The sequence below is a fragment of the Fulmarus glacialis genome, unplaced genomic scaffold, assembly GCF_000690835.1.
Source record: "Fulmarus glacialis isolate BGI_N327 unplaced genomic scaffold, ASM69083v1 scaffold1619, whole genome shotgun sequence".
Classification (NCBI taxonomy): Eukaryota; Metazoa; Chordata; class Aves; order Procellariiformes; family Procellariidae; genus Fulmarus; species Fulmarus glacialis.
This window is the reverse complement of record NW_009231193.1, coordinates 62357-80265: the sequence shown is the minus strand read 5'-3', so window position 1 is coordinate 80265 and position 17909 is coordinate 62357. Positions and strand designations below refer to the sequence as shown.

Sequence of the window (17909 nt, the reverse complement as noted above, 5' to 3'; positions counted from 1 at the left end):
AAAAGCAGATTGATGTTGAACAGGAAATGTATGCCAGAAGAATTGTCCAGTCATAGGATTATTCATCAAAGTTTTACTTGGAGCCTCAGGGATTGTTTAGATACTGGTATTTCCAAGCCGTATCTCACTCTGAGATGTGATTTCACTACCTATTTTTGACAGGCGACTCAAATGGGACGTTAGAGTAAATATTGCTAGAACACTATGACATTTTCTTCAACATTCAGGGCTCACAGTTTTGATGTTTAAAATACAGAAGATTTCTGACAGCTTCCTCAAAAAGTGATCTTTTTTGTGTCTGTCCAAGTATATAGCAGCTAAAAATGCTGATTCTGAAGCACAGTACATCCATTAAATAATTCATATCCCTGACTAACACTAGCGAGAAATGGTATCTAGGAGCAAAACAAGAAGTGAATCCGAGTGCATGAAAGCCTATTTCCAAATATTCATTAGGAATGAAAGAAAGATTAAGCATACTTAAAAATCAGACAGAAATTAACCTCTTGCTGAACATTATCGTCTTCTCGTCCAAACTCCATAAACTGCAATAATCCAGCCAAACCTCAGGAAGAACGACTGGAGGAATGGCTTTCCTCCCCCAGTGGTGAAAAGCCAATCTCTCAGGCAAAGAAGCGCGAGGTGCTTTGGTAAACAATGGTCTAACCCCACCGGAGAAGTGGTATTGATTAGACCCTGGGAGGAAAAGAAAAGTGAGTCCTAGCAGGATGACAGCAAAACCAGGACCAAACCATCAGCTGATGATCAAAAGTAGACATTGGTTTGTATCAGCTGAGAGGAACGTGACCTCCCCTGGACCCTTGTTCTTAAAATAAGGGAATTTTATTATTTAGATGAGTCTATGGTGTTAAGCACTACAAATAAATAGCAGGTTGTGCTATAAAGAGCTCAGGAATCTGAAAAACTGTTTTTCTTTTAGGCTGCTCATGGAAAGAAACTGAACAGAAAGGTAAGGTCTCAGACCAGAGTGAGATTTTTCTCTGGAAACACATGGATCAATAGTTCAGCTTGCCCTTCATACTAGAGCACCACACTATGGAAACTAACTACATATCTGAATAGTTACGCACATACACATATTTATTTTTTAAACACAAAGCAAAGGTTTCAAAACGTATCACCAACAGAGGAAGCAGCCTGAAACTCTTTGCAGGGGTCAACTGATTTAGAAGAATCTCAAAGTGCTGTAACAGCAAATTTCTCTTCGAACCGCCAACAAACTCCTGTGCACATGGCTGTTGCAGGATGCCAGTTTTCACCCTGTCCTAAATGACTCAAAGGCACAAAGTCCAGAGACACATTTGATGATCAAAAAAACCGTCCACGCTGTGCATTCGAAGAGGCAAAACTGACAGCTCTGACAAAAAATGATTAACTGTAGGAATGTAATTATGGGCTACAAAAGTATCGCTTCCATCCTCAAAAAGCTTAGTGCAGTTCTGGGAGCAAAACAGCACAGGCAGGAGGTAATCAAACTTTTAAGACTATCTTATCATAGCCACTCAATGTCCTCTACATGGAAAACTGGCTCCAGTGTCTCCTTGGAAAAGGGTGACTGAAATACAGCCATTAAGCAGGACTGAAATTATCTATTTTCAGCTAACAAGTACTTATGTGAAAACATGGATATTTTAGCACAAGAATCCCAAACAGAATCCCAGACTGACATTCTGCTATTTCCACCAACAAACATTTTGGTGTTCTTCCTGAGGACAAAAGCTTGCATTTTCAGCAGGTAAACGCAGTTACTTCACTCAAGCCAAGTAAGTAAACAAATCCATTTTAAAAAATTAAGGCAAGATTAGAAAATGTTCCTTTTATTTCCTTTTTTTTTTTTTTTTTTTTTTTTTTAAATCAACCCTTGAAAATGCTATTTTACAGCTGCAGAAAATGTGACTTTTGCGTGACTTTTGTGTTGGGTCAGCCAAACTTGAAGAAAAAAAGAAATCTCTCTGTAACCGAGGGTAAACCCTCACTTTAATATGCACTGTTCCCAAAGGAGGAGAAAATTCAATTACTAAAATGGCAGCATAATCTTTTCATTATTATTTCAGGAGCTCAGAGTTAATTGGACAAGTTTAGCACCCTGTGAGTGAATGTGTGTCCTTACTTCTATGCAATAAATGGTCTATAATTACTTCCATTTCACTGAAGCCAGGAGATAGCTCTCATGAGCATTACTCTGAAAGAAGCCTTTTGCTCTTTTGGGGACTTATATAGGCCCCATCATTATCACATCTAAGCACTCCACAACACTTCTCATACACAGGGAAATGTTCTTATTTCATCTTGCACATAACTGCGCAAAGGCCCCACATGCCTACGGTGAATTTGCACAAGTACTTATGCCTCAGTCTCGACCGTGGTTCAGCATCTGTTTCTCACCTACTCATGTCCCAGCAGGCTCCTTGGACCAGGCAACCCTACCCTCACCTGAGCGGAGCTGTAAGGTCCAGCACATCTTCCCAAAGCCCAGGACAAAGACTGAGTGGTCGCAACCAGGTGAGAAACCTTGGCCTGATCCACCTGGCAGGTCAGGACTCCCCATCTCCCCCTTCCCATAAACAGCATGCTTTAAACTACAGGCCACAGCCCGTTCAGGACACTTGTGCTCCTTCTGTGGGAGCATTTGCATTTTCTAGGAAATGATTAAGGACACCTGGTGCAGAGGGAAACACGGTAAGCCAGGTGGTGCCATGGTTAACTCATCACCCAACAGAGAGGACATCTGCCAGGTGTGCTCCACCACCTCCTGTGTTTTAGAAGACAAACTTGCTCTTGAAATACCAGCCCAATAGTGTGCATCTGCCCCCCTGGACTCATCACTGACCCCTGTAATTGCTTCCCTGCATCTGAACACACACACGTACACACACACCAGTTGTCTTAGTAAAGCAGGTGTTTCTGAAGCCAAAGGATGTCACAACACATGGTCCAAGGTCTAAGTCCCAAACTAGAAGGACTTTTTTCAAAACTGGGAATCATTTTCCTCCCTCCACATCCTTTAAAAGAGGTTAGAAATAGATATACAACATGACAGTAATACTACATACAAAGGTAAAGATAATTTGCAGTTTCAGCACACTTCTGCTTATCCTCTCCAGGATCATGGTGGCTCCCCCGTTAATTGCCATGAGGTAGCAGAGTTCATGCTGAGTTCTACTCTGTTGGGCTGGTTTGGCTGAGCTGGTATTCTCATACTGATTGTGCTTTCCCTCATGATCTCAAGCCTTTTCAACTGCTCCTTTTCAGGAGGCAGCACCATACACATACAGTATCTGGATGCATAACTAGCTTTCAGCTGCATTAAAATGCATCCAGTTTACCCAGTTATAATACTGCAGGACTTCCCTCTTTTTCTCATTATACAACACTCTTCATCTAGCGTACAAGTGTTAGCAATAGGGATTTTATATATTCTAGAACAAAAAGTTAGTGCACTGAGGCCCCCCAAGTACAAGCAACACCCTCCAGGTGCAAAAACAAATGCTCAGAAACGAGGGGAACAGAATTCAGTGAAGAAAATGGCCCAGCCACCAGGATTTCCTGCAACTGTTCTGGGTCTCCTCTATTCATTACATTTAGCTTTCTACAGCATGCTTAACTACTAACTAGGTGAAGAGTGGGACCCAGGTCTTCCTCGAGCCTAGGAAAATTTCATTCAATTTTCATTTTTCACTCTCTCACCACACAGAAAATCCATAGGCTTAGTAAGAAGCTTGAAGTCAAGTACTTGGACACTTCAGATGGCATCCCTTCTAGAGCTGAGACAGGTGTTGAGAAAACATCCTTCCAGACTGAGCAAAAACTTATACCAAGCCTGACAGGAAAGGCCTCACATTTCCCTCAGGATCCCACCACCCTTTCCTTTTTTTTTTTTTTCTTTTGTTGTTGTTGTTGTTGTTGTTGTTGTTGTTAGAGGAAAGTCTTAGAGATAAGAGATCTGACTCTACCTGTGAAGCTGAATCTTAAGGTATAGGTTTCTGAAGTTTGGAAATTCAACGCTAAGGTTTTAAAACTAGCCTAGCTTACATTCTAGTTCTGCACATTTAAGTTGTTAGGCATGAAACTTTCTTTGACCCAAAAAGTCAAGTCTGTTTTCATCCCTGGGAGTTTTAAAAATACTTCTTGTTTTGCCTAAGTTACAAACACTGTGGGAACAGGGACGTAGCTTGATTTGAATATAAACATTAGAACTGATGTGTCTCCTCTCTGAAGCATGCCCGGAGTCTCCCTAAGCAAAGCTGCTTTCAAGCATTATACAATAGCTGGATACAGATATAAACATGCTAAGAAAAAATCTGAAATAGAACAAAAATAACCCTATGCTAATTGAGAGCTGTAAAGTGTGGCAAATATATTACTACCTACCCATGTAATCATCTCACACCAGTGAGATAATCTTCTGGTGTTAAACAGAACTGTACTCGCTCCATCTGTAAGAATTAACAGATGGAGCAACTCTTCAGGCTTTACGTAACAGTAATTAAACAAATCCTCACAATGGCCACATGATTTCACGCACAAGCCAGGGCAGTGTACAAAAAAAAGCTTTGCTGCCAGGTTGGAAAATTCCAGGTCGCGTATCCCAGCGAGCTCCACAAGAGCCATCAGCCTGATGCCTTGGATCAGCCTGCCTCGTCCTCCAGGATATCCTCTTCGCTGCACACTGGGACCAAGAGCAGAAAATCCAGAAACAATGCAGCTGTAACGGGCACCTTCATCGTCTGCAGGAAAAAGTTCTTGGACTACTTCGTCTGTGAGATGAGAGACAGTTATCCAGGCACATTGCTATACTAGAAGTCAGTCTGAATAAAGAACATGTGGGAAAGTTCATAGCATTTGGTATGTAGGAGAATTCAGTGTCCCCACAGACAGCCCCTGGTACAAGCAGGTAACCTCTCTCACGTCACCTGCTTCACAGCCACGAGCACCAGCAGCTCTCTTGTGGGCTAGGACCTGAGGCTGGAGGTGGGCATGTGAAATGCAAGAATTACCCATTGCTACAGGCAGGAAAAGAAACGTCCCCACCAGGTTACACCCACCCAGCCACCCATGTGTATATATACATATGTGAATCTCTACTCATCTGAAAGGGCAAGAAATAGCAGAATGAGCAAGGCACTTGAACTGCACCTTAACTGGAGAAGGAAGGAGTCCATTACAGATGGAAAATGCAAAGAGGGACAACATTTTGTATCTTCACATAGGCTCTCCCTCCGTCCCAAAAGTAAGCATCATCATTAGTACCAGCAGACCTCCCTTACCTCTTTAAGGTGCTGGACACAGGGATGACTGAATGGGGCACCCCAAGAGTTCACTCTGAGAAACCCTCAGAGCCACGCTGGACATGCAGCTGCCATCTCCATACCCCTCATCTGGGGTCCTGCAGAGCTCTGTGCCCTCCCCACTTACTACTCCACCTCTCTATAAAATACCTCGGATATCTTGGGCCAGAAACACATAGATGACACACAGGCCTTTATCTCCTGTACATGAAATATATCTAGAAATCTCCCATCACACATCTAACACCAAGCCAAAATCAACACCTGAAAGAAAATTCAGCTCATTAAAACTGAACCTAGGTTCAGGTCCAGGTGGGGGAAGGAATCCATCCAAATCTACTAATTGTGTAATATCCCATCTGCTGTTGCTGAAAATGCCTGCCCCCCAAACTAATGGAGCATTTCACAGCTTTTGGGTTCTTTTGCTATTCCAAACAGGATTTGTTAAAAAAAAAAAAAAATTGGCAGAATGAAACATGCACTAATATAGCTGTTCATTCCCCTCCCAGCAAAATGAATGACTGGGGGAGAAAAAAAAAAACAACGCAAGTGTCTGCTGCCACCACATGGTCAGGAATAGACCCAGGCAGAGTTTTAAAATAAAACAAAATGTTTGTGCTTCTTCAGAATACATCAATTCACCAAGCCTATGATTTTTATGTATTTCCTTAACTCATCTCCAGTTGGGGGTAACTTGTTGCAAATCCATCAGGTGAGCAGGTTCCCAGCCTGCCTGGTAGGTCTGCCCTGCAGCCGGGTTGGATCCAGAGATTTCAACGTTTCACACACTCTTGCCTCAGCTCTGGGATACAAGTTATTTTCAAAAAGTCTTCGGAAAGAGAAAATCAGCTTTTCAGACAACTCAGGACACATGTATCAAGCGCTCCTGGAGAGCAACTCACTCTGGAGTGACATCTGGAAGCGGGGAGGTGGGATCCATTCCCCACTCTAAGACCTCTAGAACAGTCCTGGCATGACTCGAGCAAGGTCAGGGCAACAGTACCACTATTTATTCCAGTGACTCCTCTCACCAAAAAGCACTTAAAGAAAGAGAAAAGACTGCCTTTCTGCAGCTGTAATTTAAAACACCCTGTTGGCATTTTTATTTTTGCTAAGAAAAGCGCAAATCCCAGCATTAGCTTGGCCAAACTCTGGAAAGAAAGAATAAATCCTCTCTGGAAGATACACTCTTGAAAGGTACACTATGCAAAAAAACTATCTTAATTAGAAATATCAAAATAAAGGTATGGATTAGTATTCAAGGCCTAGAGAGTCCTCTAGACTTTCTACATCAGTTTTACAAAGTATTACAGCCCTGCATATCATAGCTCCACACCACTAAAAATATTATAAACTGTACAAAAAATAGAATTGCACTTTCTATTAACCCCAAATCTCCCTCTGTATTTTCTTTTTGGTGTGCAGAGGAGCAACAGAGCAATTTGCTACTCCATTCTTTCATGTCTCATCAGTAATAATTTTTTGTAAGTTTTTTTGTATTTTAGAGGTGCCTTTTTTTTCCCCCAACAGCCATGAAAAAATATCCCAATGACTCATTAGCTCTTCTCAGAATACAGGCATTTATGAAACTCCGTGTGGCTTTGTTTACTGTGAAATTCAGGTCAAAACTTGAAAAACAAATAATAAAAAAAAGCTCTGTAAATGAATGAGGGAAAGTTGCCAGGGGTTTTACATTTTGGTGACAAATACTTCCAACAGTTAGTTCTCTTAGGAGTCACTTCCAGTCTTTATTAATGAAGAATGACACTGTCTGTGATGTAGCCAAAATCTGTTCAGGGATGTGAAAAACACTGAGGCCTAGAAGTGACAAAAGGCTGTAATTTTAAAGTAGTTAGAGAACAAGTCTCAGGATGATTCAGCTGCATACCATAAAACAGGTTATAATTAAAACATTTATTGCCTCTGTGTACCATGAGAATTTCATGACCCCATGGTTCAATACCACTTAATAGATTGAAGGTACTGCCTTAGGCATTTAGTGTGCTGTAGCATTAGTCCTTGTCTGATATCAGTGAAGTGCAGTATGGATTGGTACGTGGAACGTATTGCTTATAGTGGAAATGGGCTGATTCCCATTACAGTATCAGCCTCACAACGTGCTTGCCACTTTGTCCCTCAAGGCAATTCACCAACCACAGGTACGGTCATATATCATCCTTTCTCCAATCTGCCTTAGAGGGAGAGATTTGTGAGACAGGAATATTCAAACAGCTTTAGGATCCATAAGATAAGGAAGTCATCTAGCTTGGGCTGGGTTGATTGTGGAGTTCGCACTGATCTTCTCATTTAACATGAAAGGCTGAATTCAACATTAGCCTTTGGGATGACTATTGTCAGCTGTCATTGATATTACTTGACCAAAGTTCAAGAAAAAAATGACCACAATAGCAGCCTGTGTTCCAGAAAGCCATTTACAGTAACGCAAATTACTGTCATTTATTTTACCCTAAAATACTTTTATTGTCATACGTCAGTGCTTTATTGTGATGGTTTTGACCTCAGTGAAGAACTCGTAGGAATCCTTTGCTCCCTCCCTTCCTATGCCTGAGGCTTTCATCCCACCAAATGGCAAATTCAGATCTCTAACAAGCCAGCAGTTGGTCCACACCAATCCAGACTGCAGTCTTTGTGCCACCCGATGAACACGTCCCACACTGCTGGACCACACAGTGGCTGCCAAGCCGTATTTCACACTGTTGGCTCTTTCAATCACTTCTTCTTCTGTATCAAATGCTACCACACACGTCACAGGACCAAAGATCTCTTCTTGCATGCAACAAGATTCATCCTTGACTTCAGCAATAACTGTGGGCAACATGAAATAGCCTTTCTGGTTGCCAGTTGGGAGAGCCAAGGAATCCACTCCCTCTCCGCAGAGGACCCTGGCTCCTTCAGCTTGGGCTTTCTTCACATAGCTCCTTACCTGGGGAAGCAGGAGGAAAACATCACTGCTAAAGGACACCAAATCCTGAGGGTCCACCTCTCCAGTCTGAGCACATCAACAGGAGCCCCTGAATATCTCCAACTGGATCACGCTGCCTTTACTTCCCTCCTAACAACAGAGGTCATTCCCTACCTTTTGTCGCTTACGTTTCTGTAAAAGTAAGGCTGGCTATTTCTTGCTGTAAAACAGTCTTTCTCTCTCTCCAAACACTTACTAGCCTAGCAGGCCACACCACTGGCCCTTCTCACTATGTATTCTCAAAAGGGTAGGGGCCCTGGTGAAAACACAAGCGGTCCCAGAGCCTCCCTCCCTTCTTCCAGGAGCTCGGGCAGTTTGCCACGTATTCCATGCCATGGTTCACTCATTTACTCGAAAAGATCAGTAATATTTTCCTACCTCACAGGCAAGCTTGTTAAATGTTTACATGCTACTAGGATGACGAAGCCATGAATGCTATAGAAAATCTCATCAATAAATAATTAAAGCTGTTTCCATGGCTGCTGCTATCCTGTGCTTCCTTGAACACATAGGAGATGCTATTGATCTAATTCCGCTGTTCTGAAATCGTTGCCTGGTTTCTCTCCCTATAGAAACACCACAGAGATACCACCGGGCTTCTTTCTCTTTTTCTTCTTTTAACCACCTTGGTAGGTTAGACTCGGAAGTCCTCTGTGGTGCCACAGACCGAGGACCTCGGGAAGTGGGTGTTTCTGCCACTCTGCTTCTGAACAGGCCTGGAGAACCTGCCGAGGCGTCAGAAGCATGACAAAGGTTTGGCTTTCTCTCTCACTCTGTGGTTTTCGGTCTGCTTCTTGCTTGTGCTGATTGTGTCAGATAGTCTTGGGATGTGAGCATCTGCTCTCCTGAACTGTGTCTGACACCATAAAAATTCATTTCATATAAGCCACTAAAGCAGACTATGTTTAACTGTGCACCATCTCAGCTTCCCTCTACACATACGCAATTCCAAATTATTTGCAAGCAGTCCTAGGAAACTGTGTATTGTACTCCCCAGAGTTTGCCAAAGAGTGATCTGAAAAATAAAACTTCTACCTTGTTAACTACCTTATTAGACAAATAAGTGATCTTAGCAAATGCAATATTAAAATCCATGAAAATGTTGCTGAATCTAAGATTGGTTAGTATAAATTTAGGATTTAGATTTACGCATTTTGAGTTATTTCACCTCAAATGGGAAAAAACTATTGTTTGCCGTTTTAAATTGTTTTCCCCATAGAGTTGATTTTTCTGGAGTGATCCCAGGCCACAGGCAACAGAAACCTTACCAAAAAGATAATGGCTTTGAATCATTATTGCTCAGAGCTAATCTTGGAGAGGACATGGTCCTTTCCATACACATCTGAAATCACCTTTCATAGCCCTCCAAAAGATGAGATGAGATCATGTAAACTCCATGTGACATTACCTTTTCTAGATGCTCTTTACTTATTAGCGCTCCCATGTCGACTGTAGGATCTGAGGGGTTCCCAACCTTCCACTTCTTTACCTCTGCCACAAACCTCTTCAAAAACTCACTGTATATGCCCCTCTGAACAAAGATCCTGGAGGTGCAGAGACAGATCTCACCCTACCAAAAAGAAACAAACAAGAAAAACAACAATATTAGTTCGTATTACATTGTACTATTGACGAGTATTGAGAGTCACGTCCCAGAACGAGACTTGTGTCCCTGCATCCTCAGGAGTGCAAACTACGTTCACCAACACTGCAAAGTAGGGTTTTTCCGTGATTAAAAAGGAGAAGAGAAGAAAAAGACAAAACAGCAATAACAGGATTGTACAGTCACTTATTAATGCAAATAAATTTGATTTTTCATTGATTACATGTTGTCTTCTCCAACATTTTTCATAGGAAATGTGATTTGCAATTCTAAATGATCTCTGTCTTCGTTTCCTAATAATCGCTTTCTGATACCAAGCTATTTTTCTGAACATTTGCCCTGATACAGTTTCATGGCTTTGGTGATCTCTCCTGAGGGTGGTGATGAGGGAGGAGGAACATTGATAGAATTTTGGGGGCAGTCTCCTAATTTAATTCCAGCAAATCAGCCAGCTTCCCACTTATTTGCAGGGTGGGATTTAAAACAGCTGCTTTCTGGGAGGATAAGCAATACATCTGTTTTGAGAGGGATAATGACACCTTCTTATTTTCTGAGGGAGAGTACTAGGAAGACTTCTTTATTATTTTGTTTCCCTGCTTGTGGAATAATGAAAATGTTTTCATTTACAGTTTGCCAACAACATAGAATCTTGAAACAGACCTTGACAATTTAGGATTTGGATCCAAAGGTAGGTGCAGGTGCGCACGCGCACACACACACGCTCTCAGACACACGCATACCTCCTGCTGCAAACAGGGTTTATACGCTACAGAGGTGGGAGGCACCTGGTTGGCAAAGCTGGACCTCAGGGTGGTGGGGATGCATTGGGTCAAGTCGGCATCGTCAAAGATGATCGCGGGGTTTTTGCCTCCCAGTTCCAGCGAAAGCCGTTTGCAGTGCGGAGCACTTTTCTCCGTGATCCGCTGGGCCGTCAGCGTGCTTCCCGTGAAGGAGATCAGAGGCACGTCGGGATGGCAGACGAGGGCTTCTCCTGCCTTGGCGCCCGTTCCAAACACCACGTTCACCACCCCGTGGGGTACTCCTAATGGGAAGAAAGGCACACAGTCATCATACCCTTTCCCTTGGTCTGCAGTTTTCACTTCACTGTGTTTTGTCTCTGAAGTTAGAAAATTACCAGTAGCTCTAGGGTGACAAAGACTGACCCTTAACATACGTAGTGGCTGAAACGCGTGGTGTTTAATAACTCCGGGGGTCATGGGTTAAAAGATAAAACCAATTCCACTGATCAGTCAAGCTTGCCTGACATCCATCATCGGAGACTCAGTTTTCAGTCATTCAGGGAAGAAGTAGTTGTCCTCCCAGTTTTTCTTGATAGTCACCAAATCAGCCACCGAGAACTGATTCTCACTCTCTTACGCCCTGATGGTTCCTCTGCTGGCACCACAGACTTAGGGCACCCTTAAGCGGAGTGCAGGAGGGGGAAAGGAGGCACAGGAAGACTTTTCATGAGAAGACAGTGGAAAAAAACGGGCAATAGCTGGGGTGGGGAGATGGGATAGCATGAGGACAGGGAGAGCTTTTTGTTCTCCAGTGCAATATTCAGCTACAGCAAACAGTCTTTCCCAAATTCTTTGAGCACTTTCTGATTTCTGCAACAAAAAAATGGTGCACAGGCAAGGATTCCCACCCCATTCCCACTCCCTAGTACGCTACGGGACTTACCTGCTTTCTCCAAGAGTTTGCACATCATCCAAGCCGTGACAGATGTCATCTCACTTGGCTTGGCAACCACAGTATTTCCACACGCAATGGCAGGAGCTATTTTCCAGGTCAACAAATATAGTGGCAAATTCCAGGGACTGATTAAACCAGCTACAAAGCAAAACCACAAAAGACAGGAGTTCAGCCTGCTGGGAGACAAAACTCGATTCTCTAACCTCAAGCAGTTATACACCAATTCAGATTTATAAAGGGAATTTGGCTATGGCTTTTATTTCCAGACAATTGTACAAATTTGCAGCTAGAAACATTTCTCAGAGGCAGATAATTTTAAAAGATTTGTGCAAATGATCCTAAAGGTGACCAGCCGAACTCTCTGAATAAGTTTTGCTGCTTCTTCATGGCAGAATCTTATATTCACAGCAGCTTTTCAGTGTTTTCTAGGAACATTAATGCAAGGTTAGCCATAAAAACTATGTTCATCAACTCGTCTGTGGTAACGTTCTGGGTTAGCCAACAGCAAGTTAAGGTAATGTGCGTTAGCTCAGATCACTATTGCTTTCTCTTGCTCTTTAGAGCTTTTTTTTTTTCCCCAATTTTAATACAAAAAAGAGCATGCATAACATACAGTGCATATTTTCCTGACAAATTTTAGCCTAACTTATGAGTGCCAAAGTTCATCAGTGTACAAACTGCCGTTTCTTCAAATTACTGAATGACCAGAATTTTTTCAGTAATTGCCTTTGGGAATACTTTCACTTTACATATTTATAGAAAATAGTGAAAAACAATCTGTAATTGTTAGGCGTGATTGCTCACAAAAGCCATAGGATTTCTCATTGTTTGATGGAGCAGATGCAGTGAGTGACTTTTCCTTACCAGAGTAATTTTACCAGAAGTACTCATGTTCTCCGCTGCTCACAAAAACTTTTAAATAATAGGTCCTCCAGGTTAGCCAATTTTGTTTTTTAAATAATTCAAGTATGAATGTGGAACATTCTTATACGTTTAGATCAAGTATGAATGTGGAACATTCTTATACGTTTAGATAAAACACCTAATAACGGAATCATTACAACTCCATTACTCCTCAGCTCAGCACAGCCACTTTATTTCTGAAGCATTAGCAGCATCTAGTGGCTGAGTCCAGCGATTCCCCAGCTAAAAGCGGTTTAGCCACCCGTGTGCATTCCAGTCACAGGCTGAAATGTCACCTTGCAAGCTACTCCTGCTCCCCCAAAGGCGAGAGGAGCCAGCTCTCCCCGCAGGAGCAGCAGCTTAATGCTTCTGAACGCCTCACTGACCCACAGCAGTAATACTGACTTACCCACACAGATACAAGAGAGATTTTGAGGGTGAGAGCTACCAGGTTAAACCAGATGCTTTTTAAAGCACCTAAGCATTCTTTTTACCGTAAGTAGCATAACTGATTTTACATAAAGTTGCTCATGCTATAGCAGACTAGTCGTGTTTAGCACATGATCCAGAGACAATAAATGCTTTTGAAAAACCCTCTTTCTTTGTTGAGCCATTGCTGAGGCAGACACTCTGCCAAGCTTTTCAGTGTTTCAGGAGCACCATACCAACTCCCACGGGTGCCCTCGAGGTGTAATGCACGCAGCCCATGGTTGCCATCTCGGTGCACTCTGTTGTGTGATGAAGGATGGAAGAGGCAAAGAATCGGAAGTTGTACACGGCCCGAGGGATGTCCACTGTTCTAGCAAACGTAATAGTTTTTCCTGAAACAAAAGCAAGCATACTGCTGTGTTATCACGGGCAGAAACAGTGCTTTAAACTCTGCTCTGAAAGCTGATTTGCATGTTTTTCGAAAAATGTCTTTTGTCCTGCGCCCAAGTAATCCCCGGCACAGTGCAACCATCGTCAATGACAACAGCTTCCCTGTAATATTGCATTCCAAATATCTAACAACTGAAGTCAAAGTCAGCAATTCTGAAAAGCAAGAATGCCCCAGGAATCCAAAATCAGCGGCTTCCGCAAAGTTCATGCACATCAACTCCCATTCGCACCAACAGTTCCTACCATACTAAAAATTTGGACCATATCCTCCATTTCAATATTCAGCAAGACACACTATATTTGAGATCAATAGTTCTAATTTTTACCCTGATCCTTTGACTCTGCTTGTGCAAATACTTCCAGGTCATGTTCAATCAGGTCTGCCAATTTGTTCAGGATCTGAGATCTTTCCAATGGACTTTTTGAGGACCAAATTGGGAAGGCATCTTTGGCAGCTTTGACAGCAGCTTCCACCTAAAAAAGCAAAAGAGGCACAGTGAATGTTAATGAAAGGCCTTAGAAAGAATATCAAAAAATCAGCAGATGAATTCATATTTGAGAGGCTAATAATCCAGATCACATTGTTGGGAAGACTGCACCTCTCCCAGAGCAAATGCAGCCTCAGTCTAAACGTCCACAGCACTCGCAACATGGGACTTCAGCCACACTGGGCAATGATGAAAGTACAGGGTTGGGGAAGGAACAGACTGTATGCCCTGCTAGCCTTTGATTTCCTCTTCCCTTTCCTCCAGCTGGTTCAAGCAAGGATTAAGAATGTATTTACAGAATAGACACTCAGAGAAAATTTTTAATATTACCTGATCACAGCTAGAAACTCATTAACACCTCCACAGGAAAAAAAAAAAAATGAGCTCCTTTCTAAACTCCTGGGGTTTAGTCAGTTCTCTCATCAGATACCTAATGAAGTCTACAGATATGAAAGATCATTATATAGACTTATATAGATGCATACCAGTCTTGTCAGTATTTTGCTTGAGATGTACATAACTGCTGCATGGTCGTTCAGCCTGACCTTTCTGAATAGTGGCAGATTACCAGCACTTTTCTGAAGCAGACTAGGCTTCAAAGGATTAAAATTCACCAGAAAGCTTTCTCTCCCATCAATCATTTCCTCTGGGCTCTTAAATGGAAGTTAGCTGCATCTATTGATTTATAAGCAGTCCCTTCTTGATGTTTACCAGTCTCTCAGATTACTAAAGATGGTTACCAACATCCTTCCATATTTTAATTAACTGCCCTATTTCCCAATTTTTGCTTCCTATGTATCACTTCTTTATTGCTTCTGATGTCTAATATACACATCAAGGTGGGCTTTTAGCCAAAGCTGTCTTAGCTGGTTTCCCATAATTTTTGCTCATGAATTTCTTCAGCTTTTGGAAATCGGCCAAAATCATTAACTAGGAGGATGCTGATTGTAATATTAATCAGATCGTTCTGACCTCTCCTAATGTTGCCATATCGCTGGTTCCCGTGCAGTCACTGAAGGCTCCTTTCCACCAATTCCACAAAACTGAGTTCCAATTTTGTTCCTTCAGATCGTGACGGGTGTTATAAAAACCATCACAAAATAATTTATAGACACTCCAGTGATGTTTTACTAATGAGGGCACAAAAGTTCAAGCGGGTAAAAAACCTTCCCCCCCACGCACATCAGAATTTATGGTCTCCCTAAAAATATGGACCAGAGTTTGAGGGCCAGAACGATACCAGCACGGAGGCCAAGGTGGGAAATAAACCAATTCACACAAGGTCACACAGATCGCTAGCCAAGCTCAGAAACCCAGACTCTACTCTTTCGACTGTAGTTCGACAACCAACTGCTGAGGTGTTGACGGCGGCGGGCTGTCAGCCGCCGAACAGCTGGAGCAGGGCCAAAGCAGGTCTGGGGAAGGGGAACTGCCGCTTCTTGAGCGAGCCAGGTGCGGATGGCACACTACCCTGCAAAGGTTCACCCCCTCTGAAACCATACTACCTTTACTAATTAACTTGTTCTTCCACCCTCCCGTCATTAGGGGCCATTGTGGTGCTGCTTCTCGTCTGTCCTCTCCTCTGTGGCCTTTCCCACCAGGTGCTGGGTGCTTCAAGAGAGGCTATCTGCATCTTTAACCCTCCAGTGGGTTTAGAGAAGGAAGAAAATGCTGCATTTTCACAGACAGCAGAAGAGAAAATTAGCAAAGGAAGGAACGAAGTGGCAGTAGATTGATCAAAAAAAAAGCAAGAGGAAAAAGAGAGAGATTTGTACAGAAGGGGTAAGAGAGCGTACAAAGGCTAAACAGTTACTTAGTTTGACTAGCAAAAAGCAGCAGAGAAAGTCGAGCCACAAAGAAAACACATGTAAGAATTCAACTATGAACTCGTGTGTCTGAAACACTTCCTTCTGCTTTCCTCTTCTGCACAAGACAGACACAGAGGAAGAACACACAATCCAGGCCTATCGTAAAAGGTTGATACCAAAATACCCCAAACTGCCCTGAGGACATGGTATTTGCTTTCCCAGGGGATGATGCACAGGAGCAAGGTTCTTTGAAGAGAGATTATTTTTAAGAAGATACTTGCCAGGACTAATTAGCCCTCACCAGCCTGTCTTTTGGAGATACAGGGCACCTGTTCAGCTTGCTTTGGTGCTGCTATTTGGAACTTAAGACATCTAGCTGGGGAACAAATTAACTCCTGAAAAAAAATATTCAGTGTTTTTGGCAGAAACTGGCTGAAATGGCCATTGCAGCTGACCTGGTGTTAAATTCCAGGGTCAGCAACAGATTCACTGTCTGCCTCCATTCTGCCTTCTAACCTTCCACTAAAATTAACCAAGAAAAAAATCCAACTGGACATCGAGCCTTGCTAGAAACCAGCAGCCCGAGTTTTTTGTGGAACCTGGGTCTAGGTGCTTGTTTTGATATCTCTAGATACCCTCTAAGTAGCATGTGATCGCATTTTCCCCTGCAGCATATTCCATCAGTCACCAGCGGATGCCAGGTCTGCAGAGCCCGACCTTCTTGTGTAGTTGTCTGAAGGCAGGGGTAAAGCACTCGCCGACCTTACAGGTGTTTAGACTGGGTTCCCGCTCCTACACACAACCACTAACTCAGAAAGCTGAAAGAGAAAAGCCATGGCTCTTTAGTATATTTGAACTATATCTCCAGAATGGCCAGCAGCCTACTTTTGTTAAGCTGTTCTGGCATTCTCACATCCCTCCTGTGTTAATGATTTTGCAAATGAATGAATAGGAGGATTTGCACCTGCACATCGAAGAGAAGTCTTTTCAGGCATAATTAGGGTTGGAATGAACTTACACAGATGTATTCTAGCAAACCCAACCTGTTACTCTTTAACCCTTGGTCATCAGCATCTAGCAAATATTTACCCAGTTGAAATTACAGTGCAAAGGTTTCTGCTGAGAGAAGCGAAGAGAAAAGATGTCAACAGGACCGAAATGCAAGTGAACAGCTACACACAGTAGCAGTTTGTGTTTAAAAATGTTTTGAAAATACTGTACACTACTTGTTAATATTTTCCAAGCCCTTTGCGTTATCCAAGCTTTTCCAGTCGTTTCTCTCTTCAGTAAATCCGAAACACTTGTGGACACACACTTGTAGATCCCTTACAAAGTAGCATCAATGAAACTGCAGCTCCCCAGATGAATGTCACATTGCCCATCCACACCTGAACACGTGTAAGGTATCAGGAAACATTCATCCCACCAGAGAGCACAGGACTAGGAAACATTACATTGATGCAGAGGACGGCTACGTTATAAGGAAACATACACTCATCGCAGCCACTTCATCACCTCTGCTTAATATCCAACTGCTAATACCAAAACCAGAGAGGTCTGGAAGCTTTTCACCATCTTCAGGGAAGAGTCAGCAAGCCAAAAATCCTTTTAAATGACAATTGCAAATCATCAAGACACTAAGGGAGAACACATTTAGTTGTATACGGTGCCTCTAAGTTTATTTACAGAAGAGCTCAATAAACCCTTTTCTCTCTTACAGATTGTTTATACTCACAGCCAGTCTGAGTGTTACTGTTAACTTACGTACAAGACATCTCCCACAGGAGCTGAAGGAGCTCCACTGAACTTACTGAAGCTTTGTTGATCTACACCAGCCTAGGATCCAGCCCGTAACTTTCTAACAGCAAAATGTAAAAAAATAACAGTATTCACAGCCACAGCAATAGATTACACAGCACTGGAATACAATCAAGAACTTACTCATTTAAGCATTAAAGTCTTCAGCGTTTTTCTGTTCTCCCACCTTCAGCCTCTCCCACTCAAAATATTAATGTTATGTGCATTTAATGTTTTCACTTCTTTGTACATTTGGATAGTACTCACCTCTTCTTTGCCACTGTCTGGCACCCTGCAATAGACATCTCCGGTGGACGGATTATAGGAGTCTATGTAGGAGGAACAAGGAACAAATTTGCCACCTATAAAGTTTTCCAGCACTAAGACAGCCTTTGAGTAAGCCATCGTTAGCCGCTTCCTTCATCTGTGATTTTTTCTACGAGG

At 42.6% G+C, this 17909-nt stretch overlaps 1 protein-coding gene across 3 annotated transcripts; it reads right to left on the bottom strand.

The window, feature by feature from the left end:
• Positions 1 to 7752: 7752 nt before the first annotated feature.
• ALDH8A1 (aldehyde dehydrogenase 8 family, member A1) lies at positions 7753 to 17909 on the bottom strand. 3 transcript variants are annotated; one of them, XM_009584465.1, is made up of 7 exons: positions 17733 to 17909; positions 13699 to 13846; positions 13159 to 13314; positions 11579 to 11728; positions 10681 to 10937; positions 9701 to 9862; positions 7753 to 8253 (listed from the first exon to the last, which is right to left on the bottom strand). In XM_009584465.1, the coding sequence occupies exons 1-7, from the start codon at positions 17868 to 17870 to the stop codon at positions 7801 to 7803; spliced, it is 1464 nt and encodes a 487-aa protein (XP_009582760.1). In that variant the 5' UTR covers positions 17871 to 17909; the 3' UTR covers positions 7753 to 7800. The 3 variants fall into 3 exon arrangements, with proteins under 3 accessions (XP_009582760.1, XP_009582762.1, XP_009582761.1); XM_009584467.1 differs by lacking the exon at positions 9701 to 9862; XM_009584466.1 differs by lacking the exon at positions 11579 to 11728 and having other exon boundaries at positions 17733 to 17876.